This window comes from Schistocerca serialis, chromosome 8 (assembly GCF_023864345.2).
Source record: "Schistocerca serialis cubense isolate TAMUIC-IGC-003099 chromosome 8, iqSchSeri2.2, whole genome shotgun sequence".
Lineage (NCBI taxonomy): Eukaryota > Metazoa > Arthropoda > Insecta > Orthoptera > Acrididae > Schistocerca > Schistocerca serialis.
This window is the reverse complement of record NC_064645.1, coordinates 181,378,985-181,393,989: the sequence shown is the minus strand read 5'-3', so window position 1 is coordinate 181,393,989 and position 15,005 is coordinate 181,378,985. Positions and strand designations below refer to the sequence as shown.

Here is a 15,005-nt window from a genome sequence, read left to right as displayed (position 1 = left end):
TTACACAAGTACTGTATTATACAAATAAAAAAAATCCTTCAAACCAAGGCAAGTCTTTTACACACCAGGGTGTGTGAAATGCTTCAGTCTTATTTTCTGTGAACGTACTGCCACGACGAATTAGCTCGGTAGACACCATTAGGATGATCATGCGTCGTCTTCCCGTTGCAAATATTTTTTATCCGTACTTTGGTCTAACAGAGTATTCTTCGTTTATATTCCTCCTGAAGCCTCCTCGAAAATCATCATTAGATTGTGCCTCATGAAAATAGCATCTCACTGCTACACGGCACTGATGCACGAATAAGAACTACGACTTAGTCCCCCCCCCCCAGCCCGCCCCCTCCCCCCCCCCCCCCCACACACATGTCCTCTTTTTCCCCTCGCAGCTAAATCTCGTCTCCCCTATGGTCGCTAGTGTCTCATTGGTCTCTACCGCGCTCCAAAGAGTCTCTTTTACTATTCAGACAATACCACAGGCTTCATACAAAATCATATACTTGATTTTGCCAATGATTCTGTTATAACAAGTTAGAAAATATGTTTTACTCGTTTATAACATTACATTTACGAAAAAGCATAGAATTCAATAGCCCAAAAGTGATGTCATGTTACACGTTGGGACACTATGCTGTAGTGTCACAAATTGAAGAATTCTACTCCTTCGAACGCGTACCAATAACTCAGATCTTTTTCTCAAGATGCTGCAGGAGATACACGAAGGTGGCAGCACAACTATATCAAATTATTCCTCCTACAACGGTTCTCTACATTTACTCAACAGTGTTTCACGAAAACAATGTTGTCTTCCTACTAATGACTCCAATACGTTCCCCATCATCTCTCTTACACATTCATGTGGGCTATACCGACCTCTTACCACCGTCCTTAAATTGTTTCGATGTCTGCTATGATGAGTATTATTTTGAGAAACAGTGGAACAGGAACAGAATTGATCGCACTATCGTCCAGCAAAAATTTCCATTTCTAGAGTCTGTGCCCTTTCCCAAAACCCTCCCAAAAAATCAAAGTCTTACATTCACCTTTCCCAATATTGATATTATGTTCTCTTTCAATTTCACATCGCTTCTTCGCATTACCACTAAATATTTAAACGATTAGGCATGTTACATATGAAGGGCTTATTTCAATAGTCGTACAAGTCCATTACCTGCACTTTTCTGTCTATAATGCTTCTGAAATTAATGAGCCAAACATACAGAAAGAAAGATCATCTCTAGTGAAATGCCATATGCTTGAATATTTCTGGTATCTCAACTGCAGATTTTTCAGCGCTCATTTAACTTTAGGACTCTGTATCTCAATATAAACGAAAATGGACTTGTACCACTGTTGAAATAAGCCCAGGAATGTGGACGGAAGGCGTAATTTTGTCGCAGGATACTGCCCGGCTAACTGTTGCCGAGATAGTTTGGAGTACAGGAAAGGTATTCGCAGTTGCGAATATGAACCACCTTCGGCTGTCTATTGGAACGACAGCAATGAAAATCTGTGCCGAACCTAGACTTGGATTTAGATTTCTCGCTTTACGTGAGCGGTTGCCTTAATCGATTCGGCTAGCCGTGCATGAATCACAGCCGGACTCAAACTTCCATATGTCGTCGTCGTACGTCACTCGTACGTTGTTTATATTCCCGTCCAGGAAAGACATACACTGAAGAGCCAAAGAAAGTGGAACACCTGTCTAACATTGTATAGGGCCCTCGCGAGCACGCAAAAGTACCGCAACATGACGTGGCATGGACTCCACTAATGTCTGAAGTAGTGCTAGAGGAAACTGACACCATGAACCCTGCAGGGCTGTCCATAAATACGTAAGAGTACGAGGAGGTGGAGATATCTTCTAAACAGCACGTTGCAAGGCGTCCCAGATACGCTCCATTATGCTCATGTCTGGGGAGTTTGGTGACCAGCGGAACTTTTTAAACTCAGAAGAGTATTCCTGGCGCCACTGTGTAGCAATTCTGGACTGTGTCCAGCGTAACGACAAGCTCCAGCACGAAGATGAAGAACGCAACAGCAGAGATGGCTATAAGACGACGTCAGCCAATAGATCGCTGACTAGGACCGCACCACGACAGGAGCGGCTACCCGCCCTGCTTCTGCCAGCCTCTGCCGGACAGTAGAAGACGTACACTAGTAGACCCGGACTAGAAGAGAAGCATTAGAACAACTGTAACTTGTGAGCCATATGACTTGTTTGAATTACTTGTATGGATAGTATATGTATCGAATGACACTGATTATTTGCATGTCGCCATTTGCTTGCGACCCAAAGTTAAGTATTGTTAATCTACTTTATTGTAATAAGAAGCCATTACTGTGATTTGCTTGTATGTCGTCTAGCTACCCGAGAGCTCAGGATCCTAGGCACGCCACAAGAGTCGAGTGGGCAGGACACCACATGAACTGCCCAAGCCCGTTGGAATGGACATGAATGGGTGCAAGTGATCAGACAGGATGCTTACGTACGTGTGTGTCACCTGTCAGAATCGTATGTAAACTATGAAAGGTCTCACGTCACTGCAACTGCACATGTACCACCTTAGGGTACTTGTTATGGCAAAGAGGGTGGCTCTGAGCACTATGGGACTTAACATCTATGGTCATCAGTCCCCTAGAACTTAGAACTACTTAAACCTAACTAACCTAAGCACATCACACAACACCCAGTCATCACGAGGCAGAGAAAATCCCTGACCCCGCCGGGAATCGAACCCGGGAACCCAGGCGCGGGAAGCGAGAACGCTACCGCACGACCACGAGCTGCAGACTTGGCAAAGAGGGTTTCCGGTTAGTTTTACTCTGAGCTCCGTGTTAGCTTGTCTGTTGTTCAGTTTTACTTGTAGTGGCTTTAAGTCGCCACTTTCTGAAATAGGAGCTCATAACGGCTAGAACTTCTGTGGGAAGTGTCTCTGCTTGTCCGAGATCTTTGGTTCTACAAGCAAGAGCGATATCGTCCACGTAGCAGAACTTTGTTGACCTGGCAATGGGCAGATATAGATAGAATAATAAGGGGGCTAAGACGGAGGCCTGTGGTGGACCATTACCTATTTTATAATAATAGCTTCTAGCAACTAACAGCAGGATACAAAAACGTCAAATAATATGAGTGTATCTTTCGTGCTGATTAGCAAACAAAAGCACTAAAGGGACAGTAGTATTTTAATGTGTACTTAATTTCAACTGACGTTGGTCAATTCGTCCGTGAGCTTCGGTAATTAAAGTTTTCTGCTTACGTTAGGGGCACAGTGCTTTTAGCACGGAACACTGGAAGTGGCTGCGGCTCTTTTTAGAAAAGGCAAATGCAATAAACAGACAATTCAAGCAATAAAAAATAAGCACCGAAGCATAGAAAATTTCTGCAACGCCCACCTGAAAACACTGATTAACAAAAACACTGAAAGAGACACTGTTATAACACGTAAACACACCCCCGGAAAGAAAAGACATGGTAGAATTAGGGCCCCAGCAAAGCACAAAATCCCACGACAAAACAAAGTTGTGGTAGCCAGGCTCTAGGTGCGAAACGTGAACAGGTCGTCGCGTTGGTATTCGTCCAGCCTCGTCGTCAAATATGTGGTGTCTCGGAAGCCTGCATACTCGGTTCACTACACAATAATCAAATAGTCGAATTAACGAGTTTATCACAAAAAGAAAATTACAATACTTAATTTTGTCAATTTTCACAGATGTGTGCAAGCAAAGGGCGACAAACAATATTGGAACTTTTCTACTTATCACCTGCTTTGTTTAACCTTTAAATCTAAAGAGAGTGGAAGGGCTGACCCAATAAAGTGAACATTTCAATTCCAAAAACAATCTCACATAAAACTGACAGACGCCACTCAGGCAAGATTATTTACGAAAAACTCATTACATAAATTCATATTCAAGTTAATAAATCATGAACCAACGATCTCCCATAAACAGGGAGAAACGCCACTCAGGCAAAATATTTAAGAAACTCTCATTGCATAAAATAATTAATAAACTGATAAACCATTAGCAACGATCTCACATGAAAATTGGCAGAAGCCAATAAGGCTGCATTTGACCATAACTTTAACAAAACAAGTCTAGTTCAGACACATTATTTAACATCATTACATGTAAAATAACAGTTGACACACAGCCTCAATTTTAACACGAATACTTAGAACATATTTAGTAAAACGTAACTTGGGCAATCTTGCAAATTACTAGACTGGAGAAACTTGCAAAGCGAACCACGAAATTAGTCAAATGCCCATTGGCTTGTAAGATGGGCTCTTAGGGCATAGAAAGTCACAACTTTGTGCAATCATAAATGTGTAACAACAGAAGTAAGGCCCAAGCTTGTAAGGCCGAAGTTTAACCACGAACGGTGGAAGCGACTGAGGGAAGTAATACTTAACTTCGAACCAAGACGTGGCTCCGTTTGCAACCCCACATCGAGTAGGCCACCGAAATGTGAACCCAACAAACGCTACCGAAGGAAAACAAACGAGCTCAGGCGAAGTCCACCGCCCGTAAGCCAAACTTGTAATCTAAGGGGAAGCATTGAGCTTCGGTTGTCCGCTGCCCCAACTCACTGAAACACAGAGCACACCCGACACCAGGAGGCCAAAAAACTTTTCTTAACTTAAAGATTCAAGATTGACCAGTAAATTAACACTACAAAATCAAGGCTAAAAAACAACTAATTTCACTCGCTAGTGCTTTCTTTAAGTGAAACAGTACCTGATAAACAAACGCTAAGAGTGGAAAATGCACTGGCTCACGAGAACCGACACTCACTAGAACTTAACGACACACGTATTGGCCACCTTAAGTGGGCCTGTAAAGCTCAACACGGTAACCTTTAGAAATAAAAACTCAGATTACCCGCAGAGGACATATTGACATGGATTAACAGATATCTTAAGAAAATTAAACACTTGCTAATAATAGGTATTGGACTAATATTCTGCAAATACATCAATATTATGCGGAAGCAGAGCACACGCTTAGTAAGAGGCATCAAATAAAATCGAACACACATAACATTACGTGGCCGGCAATGTCTTTTTATACCAAGAGCGATCACAATCACAGTTAACTAACCGCTCTTAGTAATTAGAGTAGAGATGTCGCCTACTGTTCTCAAAGCGTTGTTCCTGTTACTCGGGGTCGGCAACTCGCGTGTATCCCGGGCCGGCCCAAGCCCCAAGACAAACCTCTGTACTAGCAAATCGATCGTACTCATGTCAGAGATACTACTGGCACCGGTCCCGCCATGGCTCAGTCTTTCCCCCATAAACACGAACTACCCCTGTCCCTCCACCCGGACCGTCTTCTAGCAGGACAGACAAGGAAGGAACCATGAACTGAGGGAGAGATCAGGCAGCCTTTATTTGACTTAGGTGAGCCCGGAAACGCTTGCCTTAGGATATCTCTTTAACCACTAAATTTACTGGACTCAAAACCTTGATTATCCAGCCAGGTCCCCGGAAATGTGGTGTCAGCTTGCGACTAGCTACTTTGTCAAGGCCGCCCACAAGAGCTTTAATGTACACGCGGTCCCCCACCTTGCCAGTAAAGGGTCTCCTCCCTCTGTTTCTAACACGCTGCCTGTCGGTTATGCGCGATCTGGATGTTATTCCTCGCGCGCCTCCAATTCTCGCGTTTGGTCTCGGGTGCTATGGCCTTCAATTCGGCCAAGCATGAAGCCACTCGCGCATCTCCTGTGGAGCTAATGTACGCTTACGAATTGAATACCTCATTACCTAACTTATGGGAGATTAACCACCTATAGTCTAGCTCCATAATTAGTTGAGGTTCAGCCTTGATTTTGTAGTATTAATTTACCGGTCAATCTTGAATGTTAAAGTAAAGAAAATTTTTTTTGGCTTCCTGTTGGCGGGTGTGCTCTGCGTTTCAGTGAGCTGAGGCAGCGGGCAACCAAAGCGCAGAGCTTCCCTTTAGATTAAAAGTTTGGCTTACAGGCGGTGGACTTCGCGTGAACTCATGTGTTCCCCTTCGGTAGCGTTTGCTGGGTTCACATTTCGGTGGCCTTCTCGATGTGGGAATGTAAACGGAGCCACGTCTTGGTTCGAAGTTAAGTATTACTTCCCTCAGTCGGTTCCACCGTTTGTGGTTAAACTTCGGCCTTACAAACTTGGGCCTTACTTCAGTCGTTACACATTTATGATTGTACAAAGTTGTAACTTCGTATGCCCTAAAAGCCCATCGTAAAAAACCAATGGGCATTTGAATAATTTCGTGGTTCGCTCTGCAAGTTTCTGTAGTCTAGTAATTTGCAAGATTGCCAAAGCTACGTTTTAATAAATATGTTCTAAGTATTCGTGTTTAAATTGAGGTTGTGTGTCCACTGTTATTTTACATGTAATGTTAAAGTATCGGAACTGAAAGGGTCTTAAATAATGTGCCTGAACTAGAGTTATTTTGTTAAAGTTATGGTCTAATTCAGCCTTAGCGGCTTCTGCCAATTTTTATATGAGATCGTAACTAGTGGTTTATTAGTTTCTTAATGATTTTATGCAGTGAGAGAGTTTCTTAAATATTTTGACTGAGTAGTGTTTCTCAATATTTATGGGAGATCGTTGGCTAATGATTTATTAAGTTACTTATGATTTTATGTAATCAGTGTTTCGTAAATAATCTTGACTCAGTGGCGTCTGCCAATTTTATGTGAGATTCTTTTTGGTAGTTAAAAAACACATTGGAATTGAAATGTTCACTTTATTCGGTCAGCCGTTCTACTCTATTTAGATTTAAAGGTTATACAAAGCATGTGTTACGTAGAAACGTTCCAATGGAAACCACTGACGCCGCTCACACCACAGCTGAAATATAATCAGTCTCCTTCAGTATAAACTATCCCAAGTCTGTACTACATAGAGAGTACAAGCAAAGAGACTAGAGTTGATGCTGCTATCGAACTGCGTAATCACCAGTCGGTCATGGCACTTATGTCCTCTTCGCATATGGGCCGTGGCTGTCGCGTTGTCGTCCTGGAGAGGGGTCGGTCAGCGTGCGATTGGCTAGCCTCTTCTCACAGCCGTCTGTTTCGTTCCTGACTGCCGTGCAGGCAGTTGACTTTACGCCGTAACATAAAGATGCAGCAGGTCTCAGAACGACAGGGGTCTACAAGATAAATTGCGAATGTGGCCAGTCTTACGTTGGACAAACAGTATGCACTGTAGAACAACGCACGAAGAGATTTTATCATCTACGCTATCCGAAGGAATCTTCTTTACTGAGAATGCTTTAGAAAACGGACACCAGACAAAATCTAAGAAAAATTCCTCCGTGGCTCGCACAAATGACTTCCGGCATCGTGTAATTAAAGAAGCCATTGAAATAAAAATCACCAATAACACCATAAATAAAGACGGTGGCCTGCAGGAACAGGACGGCGTGGGATCCAACGATCGCGAGGTAGAAGCGGGCGGATCGAACTCCGAGTCAAAATATACCAGTATATGGCGATGGTGTGAGCAGCAATGACATCGCAGCATGCAGCTAGTGTATATAAGGGCAGTCACACCAATTGACTATCGCGAAGGACTGCTTAGTCTTAAGCTCGAGTAATTTTAATTACTTGGCTTGGTTGGTAACTCGATAACTTTTTATATAATGCTTTTTCTTGTTTTTAGTTGACAGGGTGTTGGTTCAGTCCCCTGTGGACTTTGATTTCTCCCTGTTCCAGATGCAGAATCACGTGAAGGCCGTTTTTGTTCACTTTTCTCACTTACAATAAAAAAATCAAAAATCAAAAAATAGAAAAAAATATAAAATAGTGGACAACAGATTGTGCTTTAGTTTCCTGTTCACTCAGTATCTTTTTCTCTTGCATTATCACCTTCAGTTTTTTTCTGAGTTTGCAGCTCACGTTAAATGATAGTTTTGACTATGATCATCTGAATGTTCATAAACATACTAAGTGATTCTGATAAAAAATGAATTTGATAGAGCACTTGCCCGTGTAAGGCAAAGGTCCGGAGTTCGAGTTTCGGTTTAGTGCATGGTTTTAAACTGCCAGGAAGTTCAATATGCGCAGTTGTTGGAGGATAAGTACAGATGTTTCTATTGCTGACAGAGGAGAGAGTACTGAACAACGTTACATCAGTATTTACTTCATTTGCAGACTAATAATTGTAGCTGCTACAAGCGTAGGTTTTTAGGATAATTAGTACCTCCAAGTATTTGCGACACTAGCAAGTTATTAAAGTTTACATATCGCTGGGCAGCAGGTGAGGTATTAAGGTGTGGACACGTGGACGCGAAACGGATGGTCTATACTAACAGGTGTAGTCCAATTCATGGCACTGTTACTACTGTGCAGAAAACATCAGGTAGCAAATGATGTGCTGTGTGTGCGGGAACTCTCCACCTTCACCGCTAACACCCTGGATAATATTATTACCAAATAAGCAGCAACCAGACGCAAGATCATGTTTTCTTTATTTACTTTTGCAAATCGATTTCAACTGATTAACAGCCATCATCGGTGCTACAAATACAAGAATAAAAATTTTAAAAATTAAGAACAGTGACCAAATGAATAAATGCGTTATTCGCCTCGCCGAGCATTTGCTAGATGGGAATGGAAATGATAGGACAACGAAAAGCGAGAAGTGGTGGAGGAGGGAAGAGTGATTGGGGGTTGGGGTGGGGCGGTAGATAAACAAATCGGTAATTTGAATTAGATTATTGTGACTAAGTTTGCGTTGACGCCCTTTAGTTGGGCTTTTGTCGTCTTTGTCGACTAAACCAAGACATATGGTGTGGCTCTACGTCTCATGATATACGAGCACTCCGTAAGAGCCCCTACGAGTTCTCAATTCATCCTATAGAGCCTGTGTTAATTTTCCCATGTATGAAATGTGCTAGCACTTTATTTCTAAATTTGGTCTTGTTTCTTTAATAAGTTTGTTTCGTTCATGTCCGTAATTTTCTTATCTCAACTTAGTTTACTTTACATGTGCATTCAGCAATGTGGCGCCATCTGCTGGGGAAAAAAAAGAATCCGATCTTCCTGAATATCAGTTACTGCATGCTAGATGGATGCCAACACCGTTTTTACGGTTTGGTATTATGATTAACTTTTGCTCTTCAATAATATGATAAACTTAAATTTAAATTTAAATTTTTAAAAAGTTTTTTAAAAATTTTTATGTGGTGTGCGTCTCACCTATGCTTGTACCTATTTTTACTTATTTGTACAATCGCTTTTTGGCGCATATCACATCCCGATCCTTCACTCCTCGAGGCCCAGAACCTCTCACTCCTTCTCCGCCAACACTTTCCTAGAGCCCCCATCTCCCTCCTCACTCCCAGAAGAGACACCTAATCTCCTCCCCCAGCCCCACCCTCCATACTGGCATCCTCTCCCGCCTCCCCATCACCCACTTTGGCCCTAATTCATCCCTCACTCCTGCTCCTTCCCCCTCTCCTACCCGCCAACCCCAACCCCCACGTCGCCCGCCGACCCTCACCGCCATGATCACTCGGCTTAGTCTGATGATCACGGAGGAGGAGGTGTTGACGGAGCTCAAGGCGCATCCCTCACTGGAGGTGCGGGCGGTCCGCCGCATCTTTAACTCTGCCAGCCCCAACCGCCTTATGCGCGTTTTCTCAGAGGACGCCCCCTCCATTGACTGTCTTCTGAAGGAAGTTGCCCTCCTCTTCCACCAGCGATACAAGGTCGACCCCTCCCGTTCCCCTCCTCGATCCCTTCGCTGCCAGAGGTGTCTGCGCTACAACATGCACAGAACAGCTGAGTGCCGCGAGGCCCCCACCTGCCCGCCTTCCTCCGGCAGTGCCCTAAACTTCAGTCCCCTCCCTCCTGTAATACCTGCAATCTCCCACATCCCACCTACTCCCAAAGATGTAAGGCCCGACCCCTTCCGACCACCCCTGAACTCACCATCCCTGTGTGCCTTCGGCCATCCTTCTCTTCCGATGACCTTATTCTTCACCTCACTCATCTCCCCTCTGAACAGCTTAATTCCCGTCTTTCCAATATCTTTCTCTCCCTTGATCTTGAACAAGCCTATGACCACGTGTGGCATTCCAGTCTCCTCTTCAAGATCCAAATCATCACCCTTCCTATTAACTATGCCTGATCAGCTCCTTTCTTTCTCACCATCCTTCCTACGTCACCATCCACAACATGGATTCCTACACCTTTTTCCCCTCCGCCGGTGTGCCCCAGGGCTCCATCCTCTCCCCTCTTCGGTACCTCTTGTATACGGCAGACATGCGCCACCTTCAACCCCCATTCATCTTCTCCACTACGCCGATGACACTGCCTTCCTTGCCCTTGCCCCCATCCTGCAGCGCTCCAAACACCTTCTCCAATCTCATCTTGACTGGTTCACTACTTGGTGCAACCAGAGGCTGCTTAAGTTCAATCCTGCCAAATCCCAGGCGATCATAGTAGGCAAAACCACTCCTTCCTTCCGCCCCCTCGATTTCTACATCACCATCTATGGCCGTCCTATCGCCCTCACCCCCACCCTTAAGTAGCTTGGTGTCACCCTTGACCATCGCCTCTCCTGACCCCCCACCTCTGGACAATCCAAGCCAAGGCACGCTCCCGCCTCTGTCTCCTCAAACTCCTCTCTGGCCAAACTTGGGGTCTGGACCCCTCTACCATCCTCCATACCTATAAATCCCTTTCTCCCTATCCTTTGCTGCGCCCACACTGCCTGGATCTCTGCTCCCCCTACCTTTTACAAATCCTTTCAGATCCTGGAACACCATGCTCTTCGCCTCACCTATCACATCCGTCTCCCCTCCCCCACGCGGATCCTGTATGACCTAATTCCTATCCCCCACCTCCTCCTTTTCCACGAGCGGATACTGATCCTCTACACCTCCTGCAAACTCGATCCTCCTCACCCATTTGTCTCTCCCATCCTCTCCCGCCCCTGTCCACTGCCGTGCCTGTACTTCCATGTTCCACCCGCTCTGCATCTTTCCAGTCTCCGCACCCTCTCCCAAGGTTGCTTCCGCCAGCTCCCCCTCCCTGATGATGCCCTCCTCCCCTCCATCTACCCCTCCTACCAACTTTGATCCTCCCTCCCTGTGTTTGTTTCCTTTGGCACCCTCTCTCCCTTCTCTCCCCCTTCCATCCCTCCTCCCTTTCTCCCCACTCCTCCGCCGGGCTTCCCCTACCCCCATCCCTCTACTCCTCCTCCCATCTCCTGTGCCACTGGCATCTTTGCTCTCCGCTCTCCGCTCTACCTCCCCCTCACCCCTCTCCCTTCTTGGCAGGTCCCCAGACTCGCACACATTACGTGGACATTCGCGCGCCGGAGATCATCGCCATCAGTTTCTCGTGTATGTGCTGTCGTGTTTGTGTTAGTGTTCACCGTCGCACTCTTACGTTCACCTGTGCTGTCGAATCATCAGTGTTTGTGCCCAGTGCCAACGTGTTTCAGTGTAATTTACGTTGAGTGTGAACTGCTCCGTGTTTTGTATTTTTGTGTGTCTACTGTTTTTTTACCCGTCACTCTATCTATTATGTATCTTCTTAATGTTTTTTCTCATTGAAAGATCGAAGGCTGAAGAGCAGGGTACGATGCTGCTGCCAGCCTACCTATGTAACTGTATAGGTATGAAAATTACAATGAAGGAAAAAAAATGGCGTATATAACTGTACTATATGTAAATTTTTCATTATATATTACCACACTTTGAATGTAATTTCTTCTTCTCATTTTTATTTTAGCTATATTTTTTGCACAGAGGGCGGGTTTGCCATGCAGCGCCCCCTTTCGGTTTTCTCGTTGTCATAGTCAATTCTCTATGTATCACTCTATGTTTGACGTCTGTTTAAGACAGTGTTATTACTCAGGGAACATACATGTAGAAAGGTGAATTTGTATGTGCATTTTAAATGGTTTAATGCGTCTACATACATTTAATTGGTTTTACGTTGCTTTATGCACATTTATTCATTTGGTCACTGTTATTAATTATTTTTATTTTTATTCTTGTATTTGTAGCACCGATGGTGGTTGTTAATCAGTTGAAATCGATTTGCAAAAGTAAATAAAGAAAACATGATCTTGCGACTGGTTGTTGCTTATTTGGTAATTTTATGGTTTACAGTCGCTGCACAGCTTGGGAACCATATGGAGCCCCCCCTTTAAAACCCTGTATAATGTTCGATCTGTGCCCTTAGAGACCATAGCACACTTCCACTGATGGAAATTTTACAGAAATGTCCAGCTGAAGGTTCAGAACAATCTGCGCCTGCAGCGCCTTCGGCGAGTCTGGTTATTTCTACAAGATCTCTGAATAGTACTCTGACTGTCCCATGGCTGGCTGAGAATCTACTAGGTACAAGTGAGGAGTTGGAGGGGTAGTGAAATTTGCTGACAAGCGTAGCTTAGTGGAAATGTACTAGCGAGCAGGTTGGTGGAGGACTTACTGTGTGTGCTTGCCCGGTGCTGCCGGCAGACGAGTCCTACTTCTCGGCGGGCATGGCGCTGTGCCGCGCCAGGGCACGGCTGTGGAAGGGCGGCCGCGCGCTGTTCGCCGTGGCCAGCGACGACCCCGCCTGGTGCGAGCGCCACCTGGCGGACGGCGGCGCCAGCCGCGACGTGCTGGTGGCGCGCGGGGGTTCCCCGGAGCAGGACCTGGCGCTGCTCGCCGCCTGCAACCAGTCGCTGCTCGACTACGGCACCTTCGGCCAATGGGCGGCGCTCCTGGCTGGCGGGCCGGCCGTCTCGCTGAGGCTCGACCCGCACGTCGACGAGCACCTGGCGCGCATGCCGGGGTGGACGCTCGCATGATGACTGTGGTTCCATCTGCCATAGATCACAACTCGATTTTAGGGGGATACCGTGTGAAGGACACAGAGGATGAACATCATACCACAGTGTACATCCATTGTAATGATATACAAACGAATAAAATGGACTTTCTTTTACACCCTCGAAAGCATTTCACTCTCTTTTCACATTTACCACACTATTCTTCGTTTGACGAATCGTGCGATGACCCTCTAAATGACCCTCATTTGCCCATATAACACAAATATCCATATCTGTTGAAACCCCTAAACTCTTCACTAAATGAGCCACCCCACAATTTCCCCCTAAGTATTCATTTAATTATGCTACTAAAAATAAAACGACTCACTACCCATCAATGTGCAACAGACCCACTCTTTCAGGTACCAAAACTCCGTATCAAATTCACTTCTGTTCCCACCTCACCACCATCCTCATATACATCAAGGCTCTGTCATTCCCTACATCTACATCTACGTGCATGCACTGCAAGCCAAATGGTTCAAATGGCTCTAAGTACTATGAGACTTAACATCTGAGATCATCAGTCCCCTAGACATAGAACTACTTAAACCTAACTAACCTAAGGACATCACACACATCCATGCCCGAGGCAGGATTCGAACCTGCGACCGTAGCGGTCGTGCGGTTGCAGACTTTAGCGCCTAGAACCGCTCTGCCACTCCGGCCGGCTACAGTGATTCAACAACGACACATTCCCGTCGTCACAGAGTCATCATCAAAGAGCTGCAATTTGCTACTCATTTTGTCTGTACGATCATTATGTATACAGGGTGGTCCATTGATAGTGACCGGGCCAAATATCTCACGAAATAAGCATCAAACAAAAAGTACAAAGAACGAAACTCTTCTAACTTGAAGGGGGAAATCAGATGGCGCTATGGTTGGCCCGCTAAATGGCGCTGCCATAGGTCAAACGGATATCAACTGCGTTTTTTTTAAATAGGAGTCCGCATTTTTTTTATTACATATTCGTGTAGTACGGAAAGAAATATGAATGTTTTAGTTGGACCACTTTTTTTCGCTTTGTGCCATCTGGCGGGCCAACCATAGCGCCAGCTGGTTTCCCCCTTCAAGCTAGACAAGTTTCGTTCTTTGTAGTTTTTTCGTTTTACGCTTATTTCGTGAGATATTTGGCACGGTCACGATCAATGGACCACCCTTATAGCAAATAAGAGCGGGCTTATCATACTCCTTATCGTAAGGAATGTGCCAAGAGGAGTATGATAAGCCCTCTCTTATTTGTCTTTGTTGAACACTTGTCATCAAGGACAACGTACTGGGTTTTATCACTCAGAAAGTCTTCAAGCCACTTACATATCTGGGAACCTACTCTGTATGCTCGTACATTCTTCAACAGTCTCTGCCTCGGGCACGGATGTGTGTGTTGTCCTTAGGTTAGTTAGGTGTAAGTAGTTCTAAGTTCTAGGGGACTGATGACCATAGCTGTTAAGTCCCATAGTGCTCAGAGCCATTTGAACCATTTTTTCTGCAGCAAATCGATGTTGAGGGTATTGAGCCGTGACTTCCTGCGATGCTCTTGGCAGGATAGTTTCTCCGTCGAAATTACGCGCTTTGGGTGTCCCGGTTGGCTGGCGCCTCTATTTAGGACGGCCGACGCTCGCGAGGTGAGGCTCAGTCAGCGGCAGTGACAGATGGAAGACAGTGCACGGAGCATCGCGAGTAGTCAGTCGGCGCTTGGTGTACTAAATGGTTCAAATGGCTCTGAGCACTATGGGACTTAACTTCTCAGGTCATCAGTCCCCTAGAACTTAGAACTACTTAAACCTAACTAACCTAAGGACATCACATACATCCATGCCCGAGGCAGGATTCGAACCTGCAACCGTAGCGGTCGCGCGGTTCCAGACTGAAGCGCCTAGAACCGCTCGTCCACTCCGGCCGGCGCTTGGTGTACTACGAGGACGCACAGTGTTGACATTCCGGCGCCTGGGTCTGGCGGCGAGCGGAACTGGAGTGGGGAAGCAGTCACCGGTGGACATGGCTCTGTTTAAGAGTCGTGTATATCTCGAAGCCTGAGGAGAGTGCATGTGTTTATCCTGGCGTGCACGTTAACAGCGAGCTCCTGGACTAACTTTAAATGGTGAGCTATTTCTTGGTGGAACTTTTGGATGTGACTGCTAAGTGTAGCCACTTTGATTTTCGCTAGTC

The 15,005-nt window shown here is 45.4% G+C and overlaps 1 protein-coding gene across 1 annotated transcript in view; it reads left to right on the top strand.

Moving 5' to 3' along the window:
* Positions 1-12,847, top strand: part of LOC126416912 (uncharacterized) — a 67,749-nt gene extending 54,902 nt beyond the window's left edge. The window contains exon 3 of the mRNA XM_050084795.1: positions 12,478-12,847. Within this exon, the coding sequence (XP_049940752.1) occupies positions 12,478-12,812 (335 nt within the window). The 3' untranslated portion in view covers positions 12,813-12,847. The remainder of the gene's footprint in view (positions 1-12,477) is intronic.
* Positions 12,848-15,005: the final 2,158 nt, after the last annotated feature.